At 37.9% G+C, this 15,832-nt stretch overlaps 1 protein-coding gene across 1 annotated transcript in view; it reads left to right on the forward strand.

The window, feature by feature from the left end:
* The window catches only part of MUSK (muscle associated receptor tyrosine kinase), a 94,611-nt gene that overhangs the window by 12,797 nt on the left and 65,982 nt on the right, over positions 1 to 15,832 (forward strand). Inside the window, exons 3-4 of the mRNA XM_012532820.3 lie at positions 10,309 to 10,460; positions 15,002 to 15,129. Coding sequence (XP_012388274.1) covers positions 10,309 to 10,460; positions 15,002 to 15,129 — 280 coding nt within the window. The remainder of the gene's footprint in view (positions 1 to 10,308; positions 10,461 to 15,001; positions 15,130 to 15,832) is intronic.

The following is a 15,832-nucleotide window of genomic DNA, read 5'->3' on the forward strand; positions in this document are numbered from 1 at the left end:
CCATCAGAACACAGGCACCAGTCCCCTCCACCAGGAAGCCTACACAAGTCACTGAACCAACCTTACCGACTGGGGGCAGACACCAAAAGCAACGGGAGCTACGAAACTGCAGCCTGTGAAAAGGAAACCCCAAACACAGTAAGTTAAGCAAAATGAGAAGACAGAGAAATATGCAGCAGATGAAGGAGCAAGGTAGAAACCCACCAGACCAAACAAATGAAGAGGAAATAGGCAGTCTGCCTGAAAAAGAATTCAGAGTAATGATAGTAAAGATGATCCAAAATCTTGGAAATAGAATGGAGAAAATACAAGAAACGTTTAACAAGGAACTAGAAGTACTAAAGAGCAAACAAACACTGATGAACAACACAATAAATGAAATGAAAAATTCTCTAGAAGGAATCAATAGCAGAATAACTGAGGCAGAAGAACGGATAAGTGACCTGGAAGATAAAATAGTGGAAATAACTACTGCAGAGCAAAATAAAGAAAAAACGAATAAAAAGAACTGAGGATAGTCTCAGAGACCTCTGGGACAACATTAAATGCTCCAACATTCAAATGATAGGGTCCCAGAAGAAGAAGAGAAAAAGAAAGGGTCTGAGAAAATATTTTAAGAGATTATAGTTGAAAACTTCCCTAACATGGGAAAGGAAATAGTCAATCAAGTCCAGGAAGCACAGAGAGTCCCATACAGGGTAAATCCAAGGAGAAACACGCCAAGACACATATTAATCAAACTATCAAAAATTAAATACAAAGAAAACATATTAAAAGCAGCAAGGGAAAAGCAACAAATAACATAAAGGGAATATGCATAACATTAACAGCTGACCTTTCAGCAGAAACTCTGCAAGCCAGAAGGGAGTGGCAGGACGTATTTAAAGTGATGACAGGGAAAAACCTACAACCAAGATTACTCTACCCATCAAGGATCTCATTCAGATTCGATGGAGAAATTAAAACCTTTACAGACAAGTAAAAGCTAAGAGAATTCAGCACCAGCAAACCAGCTTTACAGCACATGCTAAAGGAACTTCTCTAGGCAGGAAACACCAGAGAAGGAAAAGGCCTAGAAAAACAAACCCAAAACAGTTAAGAAAATGGTAATAGGAACATATACATTGATAATTACCTTAAATATAAATGGATTAAATGCTCCAACCAAAAGACAAAGACTGGCTGAATGGATACAGAAACAAGACCCATTATGTGCTATCTACAAGAGACCCACTTCATACCTAGGGGCACATACAGACTGAAAGTGAGGGGATGGAAAAAGATATTCCATGCAAATGCCAATCAAAAGAAAGCTGGAGTAGCAATTCTCATATCAGACAATATAGACTTTAAAACAAAGACTTTTACAAGAGAAAAGAAGGACACTACAGAATGATCAAGGCATCAATCCAAGAAGAAGATATAACAATGGTAAATATTTATGCACCCAACATAGGAGCACCTCAATACATAAGGCTAATGCTAACAGCCATAAAAGGGGAAATCAACAGTAACACAATCATAGTAGGGGACTTTAACACCCCACTTTCACCAATGGACAGATCATCCAAAATGAAAATGAATAAGAAAACACAAGCTTTAAATGACACATTAAATAAGAGAGACTTAATTGATTTTTATAGGACATTCCATCCAAAAACAACAGAAAAGACTTTCTTCTCAAGTGCTCATGGAACATTCTCCAGAATAGACCATATCTTGGGTCACAAATCAAGCCTTGGTAAATTTAAGAAAATTGAAATCGTATCAAGTATCTTTTCTGACCACAATGCTATGAGACTAGATATCATTCACAGGAAAAAAACTGTAAAAAATACAAACACATGGAGGCTAAACAATACACTACTTAATAACGAAGTGATAACTGAAGAAATCAAAGAGGAAATCAAAAAATACCTAGAAACAGATGACAATGAAAACATGACAATCCAAAACCTATGGGATGCAGCAAAAGCAGTTCTAAGAGGGAAGTTTATAGCAATACAATCCTACCTCAAGAAACTAGAAACATATCAAACAAACAACCTCACCTTACACCTAAAGCAATTAGAGAAAGAAGAACAAAAAATCCCCAAAGTTAACAGAAGGAAAGAAATCATAAAGATAAGATCAGAAATAAATGAAAAAGAAATGAAGGAAACAACAGCAAAGATCAATAAAACTAAAAGCTGGTTCTTTGAAAAGATAAACAAAATTGATAAACCACTAGCCAGATTCATCAAGAAAAAAAAGGGAGAAGACTCAAATCAACACAATTAGAAATGAAAAAGGAGAAGTAACAACTGACACTGCAGAAATACAAAGGATCATGAGAGATTACTACAAGCAACTATATGTCAATAAAATGGAAAACCTAGAAGAAATGGACAAATTCTTAGCAAAGCACAACCTTCCAATACTGAACCAGGAAGAAACAGAAAATATAAACAGACCAATCACAAGCACTGAAATTGAAACTGTGATTACAAATCTTCCAACACACAAAAGCCCAGGACCAGATGGCTTCAGAGGCGAATTCTGTCAAACATTTAGAGAAGAGATAACAACTATCCTTCTCAAACTATTCCAAAATATAGCAGAGGGAGGAACACTCCCAAACTCATTCTAAGAGGCCACCCTCACCCTAATACCAAAACCAGACAAAGATGTCACATAAAAAGAAAACTACAGGCCAATATCACTGATGAACATAGATGCAAAAAATCCTCAACAAAATACTAGCAAACAGAATCCAACAGCACATTAAAAGGATCATACACCATGATCAAGTGGGGTTTATCCCAGGAATGCAAGGATTCTTCAATATACGCAAATCAAGCAATGTGATACACCATATTAACAAACTGAAGGATAAAAACCATATGATCATCTCAATAGATGCAGAAGAAGCTTTTGACAAAACTCAACACAAATTTATGATAAAAAACCCTCCAGAACGTAGGCATAGAGGGAACTTACCTCAACCTAATAAAGGCCATATATGACAAGCCCACAGCCAACATTGTTCTCAATGGTGAAAAAGTGAAACCATTTCCTCTAAGATCAGGAACAAGACAAGGTTGCCCACTCTCACCACTGTTATTCAACATAGTTTTGGAAGTTTTAGCCACAGCAATCAGAAGAAAAAGAAATATAAGGAATCCACATCAGAAAAGAAGTAGAGCTGTCACTGTTTACAGATGACATGATACTATACAGAAAGAATCCTAAAGATGCTACCAGAAAACTACTAGAGCTAATCAATGAATTTAGTGAAGTAGCAGGATACAAATTAATGCACAGAAATCCCTTGCATTCCTATACACTAATGATGAAAATATGAAAGAGAATAAACCTAAGGAGACAAAATACCTGTATGCAGAAAACTATAAAACACTGATGAAAGAAATTAAAGATGATACAAACAGATGGAGAGATATACCATGTTCTTGGATTGGAGGAATCAGCATTGTGAAAATGACTATGCTACCCAAAGCAATCTACAGATCCAATGCAATCTGTGTCAAACTACCAATGGCATTTTTCACAGAACTAGAACAAAAACTTTCACAATTTGTATGGAAACAAAAAAGACCCCGAATAGTCAAAGCAATCTTGAGAAAGAAAAATGGAGCTGGAGGAATCAGGCTCCCTGACTTCAGACTATACTACAGAGCTACAGTAATCAAGACAGTATGGTACTGGCACAAAAACAGAAATATAGATCAATGGAACAGGATAGAAAGCCCAGAGATAAACCCACACACATATGGTCACCTTATCTTTGATAAAGGAGGCAAGAATATACAGTGGAGAAAAGACAGCCTCTTCAATAAGTGGTGCTGGGAAAACTGGACAGCTACATGTAAAAGAATGAAATTAGAACACTCCCTAACACCATGCACAAAAATAAACTCAAAATGGATTGAAGACCTAAATGTAAGGCCAGACACTATCAAACTCTTAGAGGAAAACATAGGAAGAACACTCTTTGACATAAATCACAGCAAGAACATTTTTACCCACCTCCTTGAGAAATGGAAATAAAAACAAAAATAAACAAATGGGACCTAATAAACTTAAAAGCTTTTGCACAGCAAAGGAAACCATAAACAAGATGAAAAGACAACCTTCAGAATGGTAGAAAATATTTGCAAACGAAGCAACTGACAAAGGATTAATCTCCAAAATATACAAGTAGCTCATGCAATTCAGTATCAATAAAACAAACAACCCTATCCAAAAATGGGCAGAAGACCTAAATAGACATTTCTCCAAAGATGATATACAGATTTCCAACAAACACATGAAAGGATGCTCAACATCACTAATCATTAGAGAAATGCAAACCAAAACTACAGTGAGGGGCTTCCCTGGTGGCACAGTGGTTGAGAGTCCGCCTGCCGTTGCAGGGTACACGGGTTCGTGCCCCAGTCCGGGAAGATCCCACATGCCGCGGAGCGGCTAGGCCCGTGAGCCATGGCCGCTGAGCCTGCGCGTCCAGAGCCTGTGCTCCGCAAGGGGAGAGGCCACAACAGTGAGAGGCCCGCGTACCGCAAAAAAAACAAAAAAAACAAAAAAAACCACTACAGTGAGGTATCACCTCACACTAGTCAGAATGGCCATCATCAAAAATCTACAAACAATAAATGCTGGAGAGGGTGTGGAGAAAAGGCAACCCTCTTGCACTGTTGGTGGGAATGTAAATTGATACAGACACTATGGAGAACAGTATGGAGGTTCCTTATAAAACTAAAAATAGAACTACCATATGACCCAGCAATCCCACTTCTGGGTATATACCCTGAGAAAACCATAATTCAAAAAGAGTCATGTACCACAATGTTCATTGCAGCACTATTTACAATAGCCAGGACATGGAAGCAACCTAGGTGTCCATCGACAGATGAATGGATAAAGAAGATGTGGCACATATATACAATGGAATATTACTCAGACATAAAAAGAAATGAAATTGAGTTATTTGTAGTGAGGTGGATGGACCTAGCGTCTCTCATACAGAGTGAAGTAAGTCAGAAAGAGAAAAACAAATACCATATGCTAACATATATATATGGAATCTAAGAAAAAAAAAAAGAAAAATGGTTTTTATGAACCTAAGGAAAGGACAGGAATAAAGACACAGATGTAGAGAATGGACATGAGGACATGGGGAGGGGGAAGGGTAAGCTGGGACGAAGTGAGAGAGTAGTATTGACCTATATACACCACCAAATGTTAAATAGGTAGCTAGTGGGAAGCAACTGCATCACACGGGGAGATCAGCTCGCTGCTTTGTGACCACCTAGAGGGGTGGGATAGGGAGGGTGGGAGGGAGATGCAAGAGGGAGGGGATATGGGGATATATGTATACATATAGCTGATTCACTTTGTTATACAGCAGAAACTAACAAAACATTGGAAAGCAATTTTACTCCAATAACAATGTTAATAAAATACATAGATAGAAACAAGGGGAAAGAAATAGGGCAAGTTAATATACTTAGGAATCTTGGTTTACTTAATGTTTATATGTCCAGTCTCTCTTCCCTGTGCCTCAGATGTCCCCACTGTGGTGTTCTTACAAGAAACAGAGTTGAGGTTGAGCAAGGGCCCACAGGTGGAGGGTTCCTGAAGCCAATGATATATATTTGCCCTGTTGGAGGGATGCAGGGATAAATATACCTGGCCAGAGCTTGTCAATTAACCTGCTCAACAGCCATGGATTTTAACTGTGTTTCCTGGATACAGCTCATGGGACCATAATGGGGCCATACTGCATATCACCAGTGGGTGGTTGTTTTCAAGGTGACAAAGTTGTCAGTCTAGAGGTGGCAGAATTATGAACTTGTCTTTCCATCTCTTCCTACCATAAATAATGCTCTTCTTTGTTCCATCATATTTTTAATTTATTCCATCTATGTTTAGTAGGTGGCAATTTTATTTACTACCTATATTCAACACAATTTATCAATTCTGCCTATATTTCATAAGTCAGTAGCTTACTTTTTATCTCTACTTACAAGTCATTTTACCAATATCTCATAAGTTATTAGCCTTACAATTTATATGCTTAACACTTTTTATGAGTTTTATCCATCTTATGTCTTTGTCTTCTATAATAAAATTGACTATTCCTAAACAATACAGGAAAACCTCATTTAATATACATCATGAATAACAGTGGTAATAAAGTACCTGTGACACTATTACAGTAGAAGTTATAAATAGTTTTATATTACAACATGATGTAATATATTACTGTTGCTTATATACTGGGATATTATTTATATTCTTCTCTACTTTGAAATTATAATAGGTGTTAGATAGCAGTCAGTACTCAAAAGTCAATATTCAAAGACTACTCTCCCCATCATCATCTTTTACCTTGTCCAAGAAGGAAGTTTGTTGCCTACATTGTCAAATAACTTTGAAAAATATTGCCCTATAATCCTCTCATGTGTTTATCTTCCAATATTGTAAGTAGATGAAGAAATGGACAACCAATGAGTTTTTTTCAAATCATGCAAAGAAAATCAACATTATAAGTCTGGTTCAGGAAACCATAAATATTCTAACTTGGCTTATAATACTATGAATAAAATTACTTTTAATAAATTTAAACCTTCCCTTTATTGTATGGCAAAAATATGTTACAAATAAATAAGAAATAAACGGAGCAACAGGTTCAGATAGTTGTTAGTCAAAGGATATGTGAAATAGGAAGAAATTACGTTTTGAAAATACAATTGAGTGCTTCTTGAGGAATAATGAATAACTTTACACAGGAGATACTTGACAAGCATTACCTCAGCCAGGTGATAAATGTCAATGTCAATAGTGAGAAATTATATTGATAGTAGTACCCTTGTTATGATGTGATGAAATGGCACTCTACCTGTGGTCTTCCTCCCAAAAGCTATAAACCCAATTTAATCATGATAAAAGCATATGACAAATTCCAATAGAGGAGCATCCTACAAAATATTTGACCAGTACTCTTCAAAACTGTCAAGTCATCCAAAGCAAGGAAAGTCATAGAAAATGTCAAAGCTAGAAGGAGCCTAAGGAAATGAGACAAATAAATTAAATGTAGTAGCCTGGAAGAGATTATGCAACAGAAGAAGACATTAGGTAAAAACAAAACAAATCTGAATAAACTATGACTTTAGTTAATAATGTATCAATGGTGATTCATTACCTGTAACAAATGTACCATACTTACCTAAGATGTGGGAAACTGGATGTAGGGGGTATATGTGAATTCTCTATACTACCTTTCCAATTTTTCTATAAATCTAAAACAGTTCTGAAAAATTTCCCTTTGATGTAAATCATAGCAATATGTTTTTGAATCTGTCTCCTAAGGCAAAAGAAATAAAAGCAAAAATAAACAAATAGGACCTAATTAAACTTGAAAGCTTTTGCACAGCAAGGGAAAACACCAACAAAACAAAAAGACAAGCTACAGAATGGGAGAAAATATTTGCGAATAATATGACCAGTAAGGGGTTAATATCCAAAATATATAAACAGCTCATACAACTCAGTATCAAAAAAAAAAACCAAACAACCCAATCAAAAAATGGGCAAAAGGCCTGAATAGACATCCTTCCAAAGAAGACATACAGATGGCCAACAGGCACACAAAAAGATGCTCAACATCACTAATTATTAGAAAAAACAACAATAAGATATCACCTCTCACCAGTCAGCTATCATAAGTCTACAAATAACAAATGTTGGAGAGGGTGTGCAGAAAATGAAACCCTTGTACAGTACTGATGGGAATGTAAGTGGTGTGGCCTCTATGTAAAACAGTATGGAGGCTCCTCAAAAGGCTAAAAATAAAGTATTATATGATCCAGCAATTCCACTCTGGGGTATATATCCAGAAAAAATGACAACACTAATTTGAAAAGATATATGCACCCCAAATTCATAGCAGTAGTATTTACAATAGCCAAGACATGGAAGCAACCCATGTGTCCGTAACAGATGAATGGGTAAAGAAGATGTGGTATATATTTAGAATGGAATCTTAGCCATAAAAAAGAATGAAATTCTGCCATTTGCAGCAACATGTATGGACTTCGAGAATATTATGCTTAGTGAAGTAAGTCAGATGGGGAACAACGAATACTGTATGATACCACCTACATATGAAATCTAAAAAGTACTACAAACGAATGTATATGCAAAACAGAAACAGATTCACATAGAAAACAAACTAGTGGTTACCAAAGGGGAGAGGGATGGGGGAGAGGGATGGGGGAGGGGCAAATTAGGCATATGGGATCAAGAGATACATACTATTATGTAGAAAATAGATGAGCAACAAGGATATATTGTATAGCACAGGGAATCATAGCCATTATCTTGTAATAACCTTTAATGGAGTATAATCTAAAAATACTGAATCACTGTGCTATGTACACCTGAAACTAATATAATATTGTAAATCAAGTATACTTCAATAAAAAAGAACAATTTATATTTTGAAAATTATAAATACTTGTGTCCCTCACAATCTAAAAGCAATTTATGTACTTGAATTAAGCAGCAGTGATACCACAGATTATAAATCTTGGAAGTTTATATTTCACCGAGTGGCTGGACTCTTGGTCCACAAGCACATCTGTAAGATATTCCAATATTCATATTTTCCATGAAAACTTATACAAAGCAAAAACTACATGAGAGTGAATATCATCAGTTATTTGATGTGATTTAATGAACTACCCAGTGATTATATTATCCTTAGTCACATTAGACCAAAAATTACTCCATCCCTTTTTTCCTCTTTAAGATCAGTGTGTGATGGGAGCCACCCATTGAATTAGAAAAATCAAAATTCCATTCCCTTTACAGTTTTTGTTTTCATGTCGTGTTAGTTTTTCCCATTTCTACCGTAACAAATTACCGCACATTTCATGGCTTGAAACAACACAAATTTACTATCTCCCAGTTTCGGAGTTCAGAAGTCTGAAATAGGGCTCTTTGGGCGAAAATCCAGGTGTTGGCGGGGCTGCATGCTTTCTGGAGGCTCCAGAGGAAAGTCTGATTTCTTGCCTTCCCTAGCTTCTCGGAGCTGCCTGCGCTTCTTGGCCCCTTCCTGCATTTTCAAAGCCAGCAGCTGTGTCACTCCATACTCTGCCTCCACCATCACCGCTCATCCTCTGATCCTCCTGCTTCCCTCTTCCATCTTTTAAGGACCCTAATGATTACATTGGGTCCCTCTGGATAATCCAGGATACTCTATTTTAAGATCCTTGACATCTGCAAAATCCCTTTTGCCCTGTAAGGTAACATATTCACAGGTTCTGGGGATTCAGACATGGATCTTTGCTGGGGGTGGGGTGCTTTACTCTGCCTAATATACGGATTTAGCGTAAAGGATATTTGGTCATAAAACTCACTTTTAGGTTGACGCTTCCTCTCAAATTTCTTTCTTTTGTCCTAATTTCCTTCTCAACATTCACACTGCATGTCATTTAGTGAGATAATATATGTAAAACCTGTATTTTTACAGTTTGGACCTTTTTTGCTTCCTTATATGTCCCAAGGAACTAGCACTGTACCTGGCACTTGTTAGGCACTCAACAAACATTTGATTAATGAATGAACAAATAGTTAAGTGGTAGTTACTTCTATAAATATTTAACTCTTTCTTTTTTTTTCCATTTTTTAAAATTGAGGTATAGTTGATTTACGATGTATTAGTTTCAGGTGTACAGCAAAGAGATTCGGTTCATATATACATACACACACACACATACACACACATGCTCTTTTTCAGATTCTTTTCCCTTATAGGTTATTATAAGATATTGAATATATTTCCCTGTGCTATACAGCAGGTCCTTGCTGTTTATCTGTTTTATATACAGTAGTGAGTATCTGTTTATCCCTTTCTGCTAATCGTACTTATGTGTGTGTGTGTGTGTGTGTTTTCATTATCTAGCTGCTACTTCCCAGTAAATATGGGGCAGAACTCATATCTTGGGTAATGATATATACTTTCCTAAATAAATAACTTTATGTTTGGTCTCATCAACAGACATCACCTTTTGAAGTTATTTTTGAAGGACTCAACACTGCTCTGATTATTGGAGCCTAGGAAAGATTAGAATATAATGTTAGCTTTCAATTCCCAAATAAGCTTATTCTGTTATTCAGAACTCAATCGAATTTCCTCTTACCTTTAGTCTACTTCCTCCATTGGTAAGCCATCTGTGTGATCATTTAATCATAGCCAAAACATCACAGATGGGGCCCTAACCTGCCATAATCCTCTGCGACCCACAGGCTCTTTGACACCCGGTACAGCATTCGGGAGAACGGTCAGCTCTTCACCATCCTGAGCGTGGAAGACAGCGATGATGGCATTTACTGCTGCATAGCCAACAATGGCGTGGGAGGAGCTGCCGAGAGCTGTGGAGCTCTGCAAGTGAAGATGAGTGAGTAGGAAAGAGAATCATCCATTGATTTCAAAGCTGACTTGGTACATTTTGGAGCAGGCAGTAAATAGAGCCTCCCGCATACCTGTATGTTCAGGCAGCCAGACAAGTTCAAGTTCAAATCACAACCTTGAGACAGTCCCACACCTCTTATTCCTGCCATCAACCACCATCCTACAGGCAAGCCTCATTGTTCTCTACCGTCTCCCATTTTCATGCCTTTATATGTCTCTTTATTTGTGCCACCCTGACATCTTTCACCAGGAGCTTCCCTTTAGAATCTTCAAAACAGTTTCATGACAACCAAACACCCTTTTAATCTAAAACCTCTTTGCAGACACTTCTCCTACCCTTTTGCCTTGTTTCAAACTTGATTTTCTTGAGCGACTTTTCAAACTTGAGTGACTTTTCTGCTTAAAGGGAGGCTATTTCTTCCCCACTTCATGTCAACAAGGCTAGCATGTACTGATGTTTCATGGTGGCTTTTAAGCCATTATATTTTGTATTCCTGTGCAAAACCTTTCCTCTCATGAGGACTTTTGCCATTTTGACATTCTCTCTAACTCTATTCATCAAGTCAGCTACTCACTTCTAGGTCCTCTCCCATATTTCTCAAAGATTTTGATTCCAGATTTATTAAATTTCTATCCATTCCTACTCCTGCCATTATCCTAAGCGATTTCAACAGCCATGATTCAGAGCCACTGTCCACTTCATCCTATAGCTCCTTGACCTTCACAAGTCCAGTGATGTTTGCCTTAACTCTTTATCAGTCTACCCAATCTATGACCTTGTCACCCCCAGGAAATGGACTGTATTTCAAATCTTAAACCCCAGTAGGTCACATCCTGAACATGGACATTTCTATTTCCAGCTCTGTCCGATGAGGAAACTAGTTTCCCACACTCATGATTTGCCTCCAAACTGAAGGCACAAACTCCATCTGTCTCCTTCTCAGCTAAGAACAGAGTCTAGCTCTCTCACACCCTTCCTCCCATTCCATACGATCACAATCATGGTCATGTTCTCCTGCCCTTAACTCCATTGGGGGGGTCTCTGTTACATCGACCCCCAATGGGCACTTCATTCAATTCTCTCTTCACTTTGTTCTCTGTCCTACCTAGTGTGGCATCATCTCGCAGCCCTTACCAGCATCCTCAAATCTCATGACGCCCTGTGCTATAGCACCTGCTGCTTGCAAACTCTCAACCTTGTAATGAAGTAACCTTTATTTTCTCCTCTCTGATGTCACAGTACTGATGAGAAAAATCACAGAAACATGCATATTGGCACCATACAAAGCACAGTGGAATCCAGTTCCACCCGGAACGTTTATTATGAGGTTTTGTTGTTGACTTTATCACTATTTCTTACATCTTTTATCTTTCGGTTTTATTGTTATTGTTTTGCTGGAGGAAGTGGTTTGCTGCTTCTTTTCAGTGTGAGCACGTGAGATGCATTTTCTGAATGCTTGTGTGGCTGAAAGTCTTTATTTTGCACTCCAGTTGTTTCACCTCATATTTCCTACATATCTATCTTGATATTCTACTTCCTAGGAGATTTATTTGGCTTTTCCTTCTATATCATGGATTTGGTCTTCAGTATGACCATTCTGCTATTCTGACCTGATATTCTGTACTTTGATCTTAAAAGCCCGTATTTTTAATTTCTAGGTATTATTTTTTCCCTGACTGCTCCTTTTCTTCATAGCCAACTTTATGTGTATGATGCAACATTCACTCATCTAAGGATACTATTAATGCACTTTTTTAAAGCATTTTCTCCTTTCACCTGCTTTATTTCTGTTTTCTTCAGGCGAAATTTTGATTTTATTTTGCTTCTCTTTCTTCGTGTTCATGGTCGTTCTCACATGTCTGTTAATCTTTTATGTTTGGTCACCCCTATAAATGCTGTCCGAGATTAACTATAATAGGTATGTAGTGGGGCTAGTGGGACATCGTGGGGAAGCTGATCTGGGGGTTCTGAGGGTAAAGAGGTTGGGATGTACCCACAAGCAGGCTTTCTTTCAGCATGTGGGGCAGTAAGAACACCAAGTAAGGAAGTTGGGATGTTCTCTTTTGCTGAAGAATGAAGGTGTGATTCCAAAGAGTACATTTAAGTACTTCACTACTTTGTGGTACTACTTTTCCTTTGAATACTGCTTATATTTTTCTGACACTAAATGTTCTTGATTTTGGTTCTATCCTAAATCCTCTTTTTTTCTTCTCTCCTCTTCTTTTCTCCACTCTCTCCTTAGGAAAGCTTACCCATTCAGGTGGCTATACACTGGTGTGGCCGTCCCAACTGTTAAAATTTTGGAATGCTTCCACACTGCTTGCTAAAGAGCTGTTTCCTGAGACCCTCGAGGTCCCCACCCCCATGGCTACTCCAACTACCCTCAGACCTCCTTCGGGAGTTCCCTCCCCCAGATTCCTTATGGTCCAACAACTAAGGGTTCAGTCTTGGCGTAGCAGGACACTTCCAGCATCCCACTTCAGCAAGATGACCAGTTCTGATTAGTCAGTGCTCATGGCTCCCCCTGAATCATGCTCCCTTAGGGTGGGGAATCCATGACTCCACATCAATACTCAGTTCATTCCTAGTTTTCTTAATGTTCAATTGCCCGCAAAGGTTCTCCTGAGCTCTCACCAACAGATGACAAAGACATCTATTTCATTGAGAAGACAGGAGTTATTTGCTTTAAGCAAAGGTTTTCTGCCTAAGACATTATCTGCGACTCAGGTTTGCCATAGGGATCAGTTCAGGGAGCCCAATGGAAGGAATGAATAATACTCTCTTTGACTATATCACAGGTGTATCAACTCCTAAGCTAAGCTTTTGCCAATAGCTGTATGACAACTCAGCTCACAGTTGAGGCGCCTAGTCATTGTCTAAGCATAGGTATTCACTGTCATTGATGAGAATGAGCATTGTATGCTTTAGATCGCAGACAAAGTGACAACGTTGATAGTTTTCTATAACATGTTTAAAGCCTATCTTGTATCTTTGCCACACTTCAGGGTCATACCACCTCTAAATGGCAATAAATAGCTAGATTAAAAATCAATAGACAGGGCTTCCCTGGTGGCGCAGTGGTTGAGAGTCCGCCTGCCGATGTGGGGGACACGGGTTCGTGCCCCGGTCCGGGAAGATCCCACGTGCCGCAGAGCGGCTGGGCCCGTGAGCCATGGCCGCTGAGCCTGCGTGTCCGGAGCCTGTGCTCCGCAATGGGAGAGGCCGCAGTGGTGAGAGGCCCGCGTACCGCAAAAAAAAAAAAAAAAAAAAATCAATAAACCATGCGGTCTTTGCAAATATCACTTATAACCACCACCAAACCATGTCCCTCCAACACACACACACACACACACACACACACACACACAATTGAAGTAGAAGGGCAAAAATCCTTATTTCCTGCTCTTCTATGTCAAAGTAACAAATTGATTATGGCACATGACCTGAAAAAAATAAAATGCATCTATTTCTCAGTAGTCTCTCCTGCAAAGATAGTCTTCTGCTTTGTAACTGTAACATAAGATTCCTTAGGAAATAAATGTAGTTTTCATTATTTTATGAGTGTTTCAAATAGTAAAATCACTGGCATCCTGAACTTGTCAGTACTTCTATGCAATAGATTTAATAACGTCTTCCTCTGAAAGCTCCATGTTGGAGAATAAAAATTAACTGACATAAACTATTTCTTCTGAACAAATGAATTTAGGAGTGTTTCACAGAACAGTATACACAAGTTGGCTTTGCAGAGTGGAGTTACTCTGAATTATATTACAGAATTTCTCTGATTACAAGTATAGTAACATTTGATTTATTTTCTAGAGGATAAATGTATCTAATTTTTAATCATCAAACTTAATAGTCAAATTAAGATGGAAACCAAAGGGAAAGTAGACATAACTCAGAATTATACAAATAAAACTTATATCAAAACTTTACTTTCATATGTTTTCATGTCTGTTGCTATGAATTACGTGATGTTGAATTGTTATCAGTTTATTTTTATTTATTTATTTATTTATTTTTTTTGCGATACGCGGGCCTCTCACCGTTGTGGCCTCTCCTGCTGCGGAGCAGAGGCTCCGGACACGCAGGCTCAGCGGCCATGGCTCACGGGCCCAGCCGCTCCGCGGCATGTGGGATTCTCCTGGACCGGGGCATGAACCCGTGTCCCCTGCGTCAGCAGGCGGACTCTCAACCACTGCGCCACCAGGGAAGCCCTTATCAGTTTATTTTAATCAACTTTTTATTAACTATTTTAAAAGTGCAGAATACTATGATAATTATAAACTCCTAACATGTTTTATGAACTGATTTTTCAAATAAGATAAAACAGAGATAACCTAAATTTTCAAAAATGATTTCTGTTTGATAGCCACTAAAAACATGTCTTAGCATTTGGTGAATTCTGGATTATAATAAGCCTAAGAATATTTTTAATGTATATTTATAATTAAACATAAACTTAGAAACTCTAAGTTTAATAAAGCCATATTGCTTTTTAATTTTTAACCTTCATTTCCCTTTAGAACCTAAAATAACTCGTCCTCCCATAAACATAAAAATAATAGAAGGATTAAAGGCAGTTCTACCATGTACTACAATGGGCAATCCCAAACCATCAGTGTCGTGGATCAAGGGGGACAGTGCTCTCAGGGTAAGTGATTGTTATGTTAAAACATGTATATACAACACATTGTCAAATACAACAATCCTTTGCAAGCTCAGTCGCACACTTATAAACTTAGTATAAACTTTTTTCCATGTACAACATTTAACCAAACTTTAATATTTCTGTTCCCATATATGCAAATTGTAAGGCATTCCAGTTGGGGCTGAGTAGGGGAAAAAAGAGATAGGAACCAGTAGTGTTAAGGATGATAAAGGAGGCAAAGCAGAGCAAAGCTACAGTCTTTTTTGTTGGTTGGTATTTGAATCATTTATTTTTCAACATTGAATCTTTGAGACTCATGAGATTTAAAAAATGGAACTAAGCTCCAAGCTTTAGACCTGACAAATCGTTTCTGGGAGGAGAGAGAGAAATAAGGTTTGGAAGAAAAGGAATGAGAACATTCTGGAGTGAAGTTAGAGCATAAAGACTGGTGAACAAACCACCTTGACAACAACCTCAATCACATACAGTAGTCAAACTTGAAATGCAGTATTCACACGCTTATTTTGTACTGCTTTGTATCTTATACCTACATTTATTGATAAATTACTATACTGCATCACCATCGTCTCTTTCCATCCTTGTATAACCTACCAACTGTGAACTCAGTGAGGTCAAAGACATTATGTTTTTCATATTACTGTACTCAGAGTATTCCATGGGGAATACATAGGTGTTGATATATGTC

This window comes from Orcinus orca, chromosome 6 (genome assembly GCF_937001465.1).
Source record: "Orcinus orca chromosome 6, mOrcOrc1.1, whole genome shotgun sequence".
In the NCBI taxonomy this organism is placed as follows: domain Eukaryota; kingdom Metazoa; phylum Chordata; class Mammalia; order Artiodactyla; family Delphinidae; genus Orcinus; species Orcinus orca.